The sequence below is a fragment of the Gopherus flavomarginatus genome, chromosome 23 (assembly GCF_025201925.1).
Source record: "Gopherus flavomarginatus isolate rGopFla2 chromosome 23, rGopFla2.mat.asm, whole genome shotgun sequence".
In the NCBI taxonomy this organism is placed as follows: Eukaryota; Metazoa; Chordata; order Testudines; family Testudinidae; genus Gopherus; species Gopherus flavomarginatus.
Window position 1 is genome coordinate 16,065,654 of NC_066639.1, and position 10,874 is coordinate 16,076,527.

The following is a 10,874-nucleotide window of genomic DNA, read 5'->3' on the forward strand; positions in this document are numbered from 1 at the left end:
TGACCCAGCCAGTCCCCGCCCTGGGGCCGGGTGGGAGCCAACGCACCCTAAGGGCCTGTATTAGGGGGGTGGAGCCCCATGTCTGGCACCCGCTAGTGTCAATATTTGTCCCGCCGCCTGAACTCTGCCCTGGGCTGTCATCAGTTGGGAGGGAGGGCGGAGGAATCGGCCCATGAAGCCGGGAAAGGATTAATCACCCCACAAATGGAGGGCAGGGAATGCGAGGATCCCCCGAATCTTCCCCCCAACTCATCCCCTGGCCCCCTCCACATCTTCCCCTTTTGCCAAACTCACCCCAAGTCCACGGAACCTTCCCCCCAAACTCAACCCCCCCAAACCTTCACCCTGGAAATTCATCCGTGATCCCCCCCCCACAACCCCGACTCCTCCTCCTCGCAGCCCCACCCTGCTGGTTTTAGGGAGGAGGCCCAGGGCCCGGTCACAGGGTGTGGAAGTGTTTCAACCCTCGGGGTGGTTGTGTCACCCCACAGCCCTGCCCAGGGAGTGGGGTGCTGGGAGGGGTCAGGTTCAGAGCAGGTTTACACATGTCCTGAGCCGCTTCTCTCCCCCCAGCCAGGGAGAGAACCCAGGCGTCCTGGCTCCCAGCCCCCCTGCTCTAACCCACCAGCCCCCACTCCCCTCCCAGAGCCAGGGAGAGAACCCAGGAGTCCTGGCTCCCAGCCCCCTGCTCTGACCCACCAGCCCCTATTCCCCTCCCAGAGCCGGGGAGAGAACCCAGGAGTCCTGGCACCCAGCCCCCTCTGCTCTAACCCAGCAGCCCGCGCTCCCCTCCCAGAGCTGGGGAGAGAATCCAGGAGTCCTGGCTCCCAGCCCCCCCTGCTCTAACCCACCCGCCCCCACTCCCCTCCCAGAGCCGGGGAGAGAACCCAGGAGTCCTGGCTCCCAGCCCCCCTGCTCTAACCCACCAGCCCCCACTCCCCTCCCAGAGCTGGGGAGAGAATCCAGGAGTCCTGGCTCCCAGCCCCCTGCTCTGACCCACCAGCCCCTACTCCCCTCCAGAGCCAGGGAGAGAACCCAGGAGTCCTGGCTCCCAGTCCCCCTGCACTAACCCACCAGCCCCCACCCCCCTCCCAGAGCCGGGGAGAGAACCCAGGAGTCCTGGCTCCCGGACCCGCCCACTCTAATCCATTCACCCCCTCCAGCCTGAGGGGTGTGCATGTGGTCTGGGGCAGGCTCTGGGTGTGTCCCCCTGGGGCTCGGGTGGGTTGGCACAGTGGCAGGGAGTCCCGGAGGCCGCAGGGGGCAAGTGGGAGGTGGGAAAGACAAGACCAGACAATGAGGCTGTCCCGATGGAGGAAGGAAAACAGCTCCCGGGACCCACAGAGAGACACTCGGGTGCCAAGCCGCAGGTGGGGGGCACAGTAGGGAGCTTTTTGGTGCCTCAGTTTCCCTCTCTTAGACCCGAGGTTCTTTTCTCTCTTTAGATTGTAACCGGGCGGGGACGGTCGTGTCCTGGGTGTCTCCGGATTGCCCGGCGCCCCGATCTCGGTTCCGGGGCTTCTCCATCTCACCCGGCCGGGCCCCCCACCGCACCCCCAATGGCCCCGGATGACGGCACCGACTGGCTCCTGGCGCTGCTCACCGAAATCCAGCTGGAGCAATTTTACCTCAAGATCCGGGACGAGTTACACGTCACCCGCCTGGGCCACTTCGACTACGTCAAACCCGCCGACCTCGACCAGATTGGCATGGGGCGCCCCGGTCGGTGTAGGGGGCAGCTAACGGGGGCTGCGAGTCGGGAGTGAGGGGCACCAGCAGGGCTGGGCTAGCAGGGGCTGCGGGTTGGTGGTGAAGGGCACCGGCAGAGCTGAGGGGGACAGGGCTAGGGGGGGCTGCAGGTCAGGAGTGAGGGGCACCGGCAGAGCTGGGGGGAGGCCAGGGCTGGGGGGGCTGCAGGTCAGGAGTGAGGGGCACCAGCAGAGCTGGGGTGTAGCCATGGCTGGGGGGGCTGCAGGTCAGGAGTGAGAGGCATTGGCAGAGCTGGGGTGTAGCCATGGCTGGGGGGGCTGCAGGTCAGGAGTGAGGGGCACCGGCAGAGCTGGGGTGTAGCCAGGGCTGGGGGGGGCTGCAGGTCAGGAGTGAGGGGCACCAGCAGAGCTGGGGGGTGGCCAGGGCTGGGGGGGCTGCAGGTCAGGAGTGAGGGGCACCGGCAGAGCTGGGGGGAGGCCAGGGCTGGGGGGGCTGCAGGTCAGGAGTGAGGGGCACCAGCAGAGCTGGGAGGAGGCCAGGGCTGGGGGGGCTGCAGGTCAGGAGTGAGGGGCACCGGCAGAGCTGGGGGGAGGCCAGGGCTGGGGGGGCTGCAGATCAGGAGTGAGGGCACCGGCAGAGCTCCCCCTTTCTAACCGCCAGCCCCCCCAATTCAGGTCAGCGGCGGCTGGAAGACGCCATCAAGCGGAGGAAACAGCAGAGGCCGCGCCCCAAGTCCTGGGTTTATAAGGTTTGACTTCACCCCTCCCCCATTGCCACAGGAACCCTGGTGTCCGGGGGCAGGAAAATAGAGCCCCCCCCCCATGCCAGCCCCGTGTCCGTGGGGTGGAGGGCTGGGAGCGAGGACTCCTGGGTTCTCTCCCCGGCTCTGGGAGGGGAGTAGGGGCTGGTGGTTAGAGCACGAGGGCTGGGAGCCAGGACTCCTGGGTTCTCTCCCCGGCTCTGGGAGGGGAGTAGGGGCTGGTGGTTAGAGCAGTGGGGCTAGGAGCCAGGACTCCTGGGTTCTCTCCCTGGCTCTGGGAGGGGAGTGGGGGCTGGAGGGTTAGAGCAGGGGGGCTGGGAGCCAGGACTCCTGGGTTCTCTCCCTGGCTCTGGGAGGGGAGTGGGGGCTGGAGGGTTAGAGCAGGGGGGCTGGGAGCCAGGACTCCTGGGTTCTCTCCCCGGCTCTGGGAGGGGAGTGGGGGCTGGAGGGTTAGAGCAGGGGGGCTGGGATCCAGGACTCCTGGGTTCTCTCCTCGGCTCTGGGAGGGGAGTGAGGGCTGGTGGTTAGAGCCAGGACTCCTGGGTTCACTGGCGATTAGGCAGTGTACATGTCTGTCTCTCTCTGTCAGATGATTAGTGGCCCAAGGACCCAGGAGTCGGGGGAGGGGCCCTCCCACCCCCCGCCTCCCCACCCGGACTCGGACACCCCCCTGAAATGTCTGATCAGCGAGTGGGACCTGCGCCTGCAGGAGCGGCTGGGCGACGGCTGCTTCGGGGTGGTGCACCGGGGAGAGTGGACCCCGCCCGGCGGGGGCACCGTGAGTCGTCTGGGGCAGGGGGGAGGAGCTTTCTGGGTCCTCGCGGGGCTGGGGGGGGGCTTCAGGCGGGGTCTTGCGTCTCCCAGGAATGGCCAGGGAATTTCACACCATTTGGGCTGCGGCAGGGGGGAGAGACCTGGAGCAGAGATTGGAAAATCGCGAGATCTGCGCCGGCGATCACGTGATCATCTGTACCCCAGGATTTCAAAGCCCCCCCACCCCCGTCGACCAGCCACTTGGGGTGGGAAGGTCCCTGGGGCAATGTATGGCCACGTCTTGTCCTCCCCCAGCAAGGTTGGGGTCTCGCCCTGTTAGCCAGGGGCCCGGAGCGGCTCCCGTCTGGGCTCCCGGGGCCCGAAGTGACCCCTGGTTGGGGGCAAGGCAGAGGGGGGGGCCCAGCTGGAAGGAGCATGGAGAGGGATGGATGGATGGAAGGGGGAAGGCAGGATGGAGGGATGGGGGGTTGGAGGGAGGGAAAACGGAGGGGTCGGGGGACATTGTGGGGCCAGAGGGAGAAAAGGGAGGGGGTGTGGGGCTGAACCCATCTGTTACCCCCTCTCCCTTCTCTTCTGGCTGCTTTTTCCCTTTCTCCTCCCCCCTCCATCCCTCTGGCTCCCCCCCGACACCGCCCCCCAGGATCTGACCCCCCCTGCCCCCTCCAGCTCTCCGTGGCGGTGAAATCCCTCCGCTCCGACGTCAGCACCGACCCCCTCGCGCTGGTCGATTTCCTCAACGAGGTGAACGCCATGAGCGGCCTGGAGCACCCTCACCTCCTGCGGCTCCACGGGGTCGTGCTCAGCCAGCCCCTCAAGATGGTGAGCGCGGCCCGGACACCTGGGTTCTCTCCCCAGCTCTGGGAGGGGAGTGGGGGCTAGTGGGTCAGAACAGCGGGGGCTGGGAGCCAGGACTCCTGGGTTCTCTCCCCGGCTCTGGGAGGGGAGTGGGTGCTGGTGGGTCAGAGCGGGGGTGGCTGGGAGCCAGGACTCCTGGGTTCTCTCCCCCGCTCGTCACCAGGACTCTCTGGGCAGGTGACGGAGCTGGCCCCGCTGGGCTCCCTGTACGACCAGCTGCGCCCGCCCTACCCCCTGCACCGGCTCTGGCTCTACGCCGTGCAGGTGGCCCAGGGCATGGCGTACCTGGAGTCGAAGCTCTTCATCCACCGGGACCTGGCCGCCCGCAACGTCCTGCTGGCCTCGGAGGAGCACGCCAAGATCGGCGACTTTGGCCTCATGCGGGCGCTCTCGAGCAAGGGGGACCGATACATCATGTCCGCGCACCGCAAAATCCCCTTCGCCTGGTGAGACACCTCCACCCGCCCCCAGGGCGGCGCTAGGGGGCGCTGTGGGGCTCAGCAGGGGGCGCTCTCCCCTGGCAGTGGGCTGGCACCAGGGCGGCACTAGGGGGCGCTGTGGGGCTGGGAGCAGGGTGGGGGGCTCAGCAGGGGGCGCTCTCCCCTGGCAGGAGGGGCTGGCCCCAGGGTGGCACTAGGGGGCGCTGTGGGGCAGGGAGCGGGGCAGGAGTTCAGCAGGGGGCGCTCTCCCCTGGCAGGAGGGGCTCGCCCCAGGGCGACGCTAGGGGGCGCTGTGGGGCAGGGGGCGCTCTCCCCTGTGGGGCTGGCACTAAGGGGCGCTTCCTCTCTCTCTCTCTCTCTCTGACGTGTCCTCTCCTGCCTCCCAGGTGCGCCCCCGAGAGCCTGCGCTCCGGCATCTTCTCCCACGCGTCCGACGTGTGGATGTTCGGGGTCACCCTCTGGGAGATGTTCTCCTACTGCGAGGAACCCTGGATGGGGCGCTCGGGGCGCCAGGTGAGCCAGGGCAGCTGGGGTTGGAGGAGAACCCAGGAGTCCTGGCTCCCAGCCCCCCCTGCTCTAATCTACCAGCCCCCGCTCCCCTCCCAGAGCCGGGGAGAGAACCCAGGAGTCCTGGCTCCCAGCCCCCCCTGCTCTGACCCACCAGCCCCCACTCCCCTCCCAGAGCCAGGGAGAGAACCCAGGAGTCCTGGCTCCCAGCACCCCCAGCCCCCTGTGCTATGGGAAGGACTTTGAGCTCCATCTAGTGGTTGCGGTTGGTAGTGCAGCCCCGGGGGGCTGCGATACTTTACCCCTCCAGAAGGGGGCGCCGTGTTGCTGGAGGTTCACGTTCTGGTTTGCCCCCCCCCCAGATCATGCTGAAGTTGGAGCGGGAGGGGGCGCGGCTGGAGTGCCCCGAGGACTGTCCCCGCGGCCTCTACGGCCTGCAGCGGCGCTGCTGGGCCCACAACCCCGAGGAGAGACCCCACTTCCGGGACATCATCGGCCTGCTGCACGAGGTGAGTGACCCCGGGGGGGCCTGCTGGGATCCCCCTGCCCCACAGCCAGCCAGCCCCCCTGCCCCGCTCCCCACGGCGCCCCCTGCTGAGATACCCCTGCCCCACAGCCAGCCAGCCCCCCTGCCCCACTCCCCACGGCGCCCCCTGCTGGGATCCCCCTGCCCCACAGCCAGCCAGCCCCCCTGCCCCGCTCCCCACGGTGCCCCCTGCTGGGATCCCGCTGCCCCACAGCCAGCCAGCCCCCCTGCCCCGCTCCCCACGGCGGCCCCTGCTGGGATCCCCCTGCCCCACAGCCAGCCAGCCCCCCTGCCCCGCTCCCCACGGCGCCCCCTGCTGGGATCCCCCTGCCCCACAGCCAGGCAGCCTCCCTGCCCCGCTCCCCACGGCAGCCCCTGCTGGGATCCCCCTGCCCCACAGCCAGCCAGCCCCCCTGCCCCGCTCCCCACGGCGCCCCCTGCTGGGATCCCCCTGCCCCACAGCCAGCCAGCCCCCCTGCCCCGCTCCCCACGGCGCCCCCTGCTGGGATCCCCCTGCCCCACAGCCAGCCAGCCCCCCTGCCCCGCTCCCCACGGCGCCCCCTGCTGGGATCCCCCTGCCCCACAGCCAGCCAGCCCCCCTGCCCCGCTCCCCACGGCGGCCCCTGCTGGGATCCCCCTGCCCCACAGCCAGCCAGCCCCCCTGCCCCGCTCCCCACTGTGCCCCCTGCTGGGATCCCGCTGCCCCACAGCCAGCCAGCCCCCCTGCCCCGCTCCCCACGGCGCCCCCTGCTGAGATCCCCCTGCCCCACAGCCAGCCAGCCCCCCTGCCCCGCTCCCCACGGTGCCCCCTGCTGGGATCCTCCTGCCCCACAGCCAGCCAGCCCCCCTGCCCCGCTCCCCACGGTGCCCCCTGCTGGGATCCCGCTGCCCCACAGCCAGCCAGCCCCCCTGCCCCGCTCCCCACGGTGCCCCCTGCTGGGATCCCGCTGCCCCACAGCCAGCCAGCCCCCCTGCCCCGCTCCCCACGGCGGCCCCTGCTGGGATCCCCCTGCCCCACAGCCAGCCAGCCCCTCTGCCCCGCTCCCCACGGCGGCCCCTGCTGGGATCCCGCTGCCCCACAGCCAGCCAGCCCCCCTGCCCCGCTCCCCACAGCGGCCCCTGCTGAGATCCCCCTGCCCCACAACGAGCCAGTCCCCCTGCCCCGCTCCCCACGGCGGCCCCTGCTGGGATCCCCCTGCCCCACAGCCAGCCAGTCCCCCTGCCCCGCTCCCCACAGCGGCCCCTGCTGAGGTCCCCCTGCCCCACAACGAGCCAGTCCCCCTGCCCCGCTCCCCACGGCGGCCCCTGCTGAGATCTCCCTGCCCCACAACGAGCCAGTCCCCCTGCTCTGTCCCCCACAGCGCCTCCTGCTGAGATCCCCCTGCCCCACAACGAGCCAGTCCCCCTGCCCTGCTCCCCACGGCACCCCCTGCTGAGATCCCGCTGCCCCACAGCCAGCCAGCCCCCCTGCCCTGTGCCCCATGGTGCCCCCTGCTGGGATCTCCCACCCCACAGCCAACCCCCGCCACTGTTGTCCCCACGGTGCCCCCTGCTGGTGTCACCCCACACAGCCAGCCCCTCTGCCTCGCTCCCCATGACGTCCCCTGCTGGGATCCCCCTGCCCCACAGCCAGCGCTCCTCCCCTGCACCTTGCGGTGCCCCCTGCTGGGAAAGGCCTGGGCTGGGGGAGCTGGGGAGACACCTCTGCCCCCCCACCCCCAAGATCTATGAGTGGGATTAACCCTTTCCCTCCTGCCCTCAGCTCCGTCCCCGGGAGGTGAGAGCCACTCAGGACTTGAATGAACCAGGGTGGCTGAGACTAGAAACTAACGATCTCATCACGGTGATTGAGGGCAGGTGAGCCCGGACACCTGGGTTCTCTCCCCGGCTCTGGGAGGGGAGTGGGGGCTGGTGGGTTAGAGCAGGGGGGCTGGGAGCCAGGACTCCTGGGTTCTCTCCCTGGCTCTGAGAGGGGAGTGGGGACTGGTGGTTAGAGCGGAGGGGCTGGTAGCCAGGACTCCTGGGTTCTCTCCCCGGCTCTGGGAGGGGAGTGGGATCTGCTGGGTGAGAGCAGTGGGGGCTGGGAACCAGGACTCCTGGGTTCGTTCCCTGGCTCTGAGAGGGGAGTGAGGACTGGTGGTTAGAGCAGGGGGGGGCTGGGAACCAGGACTCCTGGGTTCTCTACCCGGCTCGGGGAGGGGAGGGGGGCTGGTGGATTAGAGCAGGGGGGCTGGGAGCCAGGACTCCTGAGTTCTCTCCCTGGCTCTGGGAGGGGAGTGGGGGCTGGTGGTCAGAGCAGGGGGGGCCGGGAGCCAGGACTCCTGGGTTCTCTCCTGGTTCTGGGAGAGGAGTGGGGGCTGGTGGGTCAGAGCAGGGGGGCTGGGAGCCCGGACTCCTGGGTTCACACCACTTCCTGCCCCCTGCAGCCCTGAGTCCTCGGCCTGGCGGGGCCAGAACAGGCGGACTCTGCGGGTCGGGATCTTCCCGGCCTCGGCGGTGAGCCTGGAGGAACCGCCCACTGCTGGGCTGCGCCGGATCAGCCTCCCCATCCCCAACAGCTTCCAGCACGTGGGACACGGCGACCCCCACCCCGGCCGCAGCTGGGGAGCCCCTGACTGCATCGAGGAGTGAGTGGGGGGAGGGGGCGTGGCTCTGGGAAGGGGCGTGGCTGTGTGGTAGGGGCGTGGCTTAAGGAGGCGTGGCAGGTTGCTGAGGGGAAGGGGCGTGGCTTGGGGAGGGGTGTGGCTGATAGGAAGGGGGCGTGTCTCTTGGGGAGGGCTGTGGTCTGGGGGGGGCTTGTTGGATGGGAAGGGGTGTGATTATGGAAGGAAGGGGGCGTGGCTGTGTGGTAGGGGGCGTGTCTATTGGGGAGGGGCGTGGCTGTGGGGTGGGGATGCTGTTGTGGGCTGAGGGGGCATGTCAGATGGGAAGGGGCGTGGTTATGGCAGGAGGGGGTGTGGCTCTCGGCGGGAGGGGGCGTGGCTGTTGAGAGGGTGTGTGGCCATGCAGGTGGGGAAGGGGCGTGGCTTGTTCTAAAGTGGGCGGGGCTCTATCAGGCAGAGGGGCCTCTCCTTTGCCCCCCTCCCAGCTCTTCCATCTCCCCCAACCCCTAAGTGTGGGGTGGGTTGTGACCTGGGGCAGGGACCCCAAAGTGCCCCCCCTCCAGACGGGATCCAGGAATTAGCCCCCAAGGGACCAAGTAACTAACCCTCCCCCTCTCCCCCCCCCCGCCCCCCTCCCAGGCCGAAAGAGAAGCCCCGGGACGCTAAAGAACCTGGCGGGATCAAACCGGGGGGCCTGCAGCTTCTCCGGCTGACGCGTGAGTATCCGGCCAGCCTGGGGGGAGCCAGGTGGGCACAGCCCTGCCATTGTCACGTGGGCTGGAAGGGAATGGGGAGAGAACCCAGGAGTCCTGGGTCCCAGTCCCTCCCCCGCTCTAACCCACCAGCCCCCCCTAGAGCCGGGGAGAGAACCCAGGAGTCCTGGCTCCCAGCCCCCCCCATGCTAACCCACCAGCCCCCACTCCCCTCCCAGAGGCAGGAAGAGAACCCAAGAGTCCAGCTGTGCCTCAGTTTCCCTTTCCCACTTCCTAGGTCTCTCTAAGAGTCTGGACTCAGTGATGGATTTCAGCGTCCTTCGGACGACACCCAGGCATCCGGGTGACGATCCTGCCTTCCTGCCTCATCACCTCAGCAACCCACCGGCCCGCCCACCGAGGGAAATCGGGCTCCGACCCCTGGAGACGCCCCCGAAGTCACGGCCTGCCCCTCGGCCCTGCCAACCCCGAAGGATAGATGCTCCACTCCAGCAACCTGGGGCCAGGGACAGGAGGGAGGCAGGGGGGACCAGGGCCCCTGGGGGGGCCCACAGGGCTGCCGTGGGTGTCATGGGGCCCCCATGTCAGGGGCAGAAAGGCAACAGCGATGTGGAGCGGAAAATCAAAGAGGTGAGGGATTGAGGAAAGAATCCAGGCGTCTTGGCTCCCAGCCCCCTTGCTCTAACCAGCAGCCCCCACTCCCCTCCCAGAGCCGGGGAGAGAACCCAGGAATCCTGGCTCCCAGCCCCCACTGCTGTGACCCACCAGCCCCCACTCCCCTCCCAGAGCTGGGAGAGAACCCAGGAGTCCTGGCTCCCAGCCCCCCCCTGCTCTGACCCACCAGCCCCCACTCCCCTCACAGAGCCGGGGAGAGAACCCAGGAGTCCTGGCTCCCAGCCCCCCCTGCTCTGACCCACCAGCCCCCACTCCCCTCCCAGATCTGGGATAGAACCCAGGAGTCCTGGCTTCCAGCCCCCCCTGCTCTGACCCACCAGCCCTCACTCCCCTCCCAGAGCCGGGGAGCGAACCCAGGAGTCCGGGCTCCCAGCCCCCCTGCTCTGACCCACCAGCCCCCACTCCCCTCCCAGAGCCGGGGAGAGAACCCAGGAGTCCTGACACACCATCCCTCTCCCAGGCATTGTGGGGGGGCTGTGGGACGGAGGCTGGGGAGCTGGAGGTCCCTCTCGTGCAGGGTCTCAGCCTCTCGTCTGCTCGTCCCGCCGCAGGTGGAGGAGAAGGTCCACGGGGTGACAGTGGAGGAGTGTCACGAGGCCCTGAGGCTGCACGGCTGGGACACCCAGAAAGCCATCGAGACGCTGAAGGTGGGAGTCAGAACCCGCCTCCCTGCCGTGGGGCCGGGTGGGAGCCAGCGCCCCCTAGACGGGACAGGCCCCTGCCCCATTCCCCGCCCCCCTGAGCCAGCCAGCCCCGCCCTGGGGCCAGGTGGGAGCCAGCGCCCCCTAGAGGGGACAGGCCCCTGACATTCCCGTTTCCCCGACAGGTTGACCAGCTGTTCCACATCAGCCCGCACTCCCGGGGCGAGTGCCGGCGCATCCTAGAGAAGCATCGCTGGAACCTGGCCATGGCCTCGCGCTACGTCTTGAGCCGTGGCCTCCGGGCCTGAAGAGGGTGACGTCCTGCCCCCCCAGCTTCCCGCCTCTGCCTGGCCTCGACCCTTCAGCCTCCCAGAGCCGGGGAGAGAACCCAGGAGTCCTGGCTCCCAGCCCCACCTGCTCTAACCCACCAGCTCCTACTCCCCTCCCAGGGCCGGGGAGAGAACCCAGGAGTCCTGGCTCCCAGCCCCCCCTGCTGTAACCCACCAGCCCCCACTCCCCTCCCAGGGCCGGGGAGAGAACCCAGGAGTCCTGGCTCCCAGCCCCCCCTGCTCTAACCCACCAGGCCCCACTCCCCTCCCAGAGTTGGGGAGAGAACCCAGGAGTCTTGGCTCCCGGCCCCCCCTGCTCTAACCACCAGACCCCACTCCCC

General features: G+C 69.2%; 1 protein-coding gene across 1 annotated transcript; it reads left to right on the forward strand.

Moving 5' to 3' along the window:
* The first annotated feature begins 1,554 nt into the window (after nucleotides 1-1,554).
* On the forward strand, nucleotides 1,555-10,623 carry TNK1 (tyrosine kinase non receptor 1). Its single transcript, XM_050933278.1, has 13 exons — nucleotides 1,555-1,722; nucleotides 2,385-2,458; nucleotides 3,060-3,248; nucleotides 3,911-4,063; nucleotides 4,277-4,545; nucleotides 4,926-5,052; nucleotides 5,409-5,555; nucleotides 7,335-7,429; nucleotides 7,999-8,199; nucleotides 8,815-8,891; nucleotides 9,166-9,518; nucleotides 10,115-10,210; nucleotides 10,390-10,623. The coding sequence occupies exons 1-13, from the start codon at nucleotides 1,560-1,562 to the stop codon at nucleotides 10,510-10,512; spliced, it is 2,067 nt and encodes a 688-aa protein (XP_050789235.1). The 5' UTR covers nucleotides 1,555-1,559; the 3' UTR covers nucleotides 10,513-10,623.
* The last annotated feature ends 251 nt before the right edge of the window (nucleotides 10,624-10,874 follow it).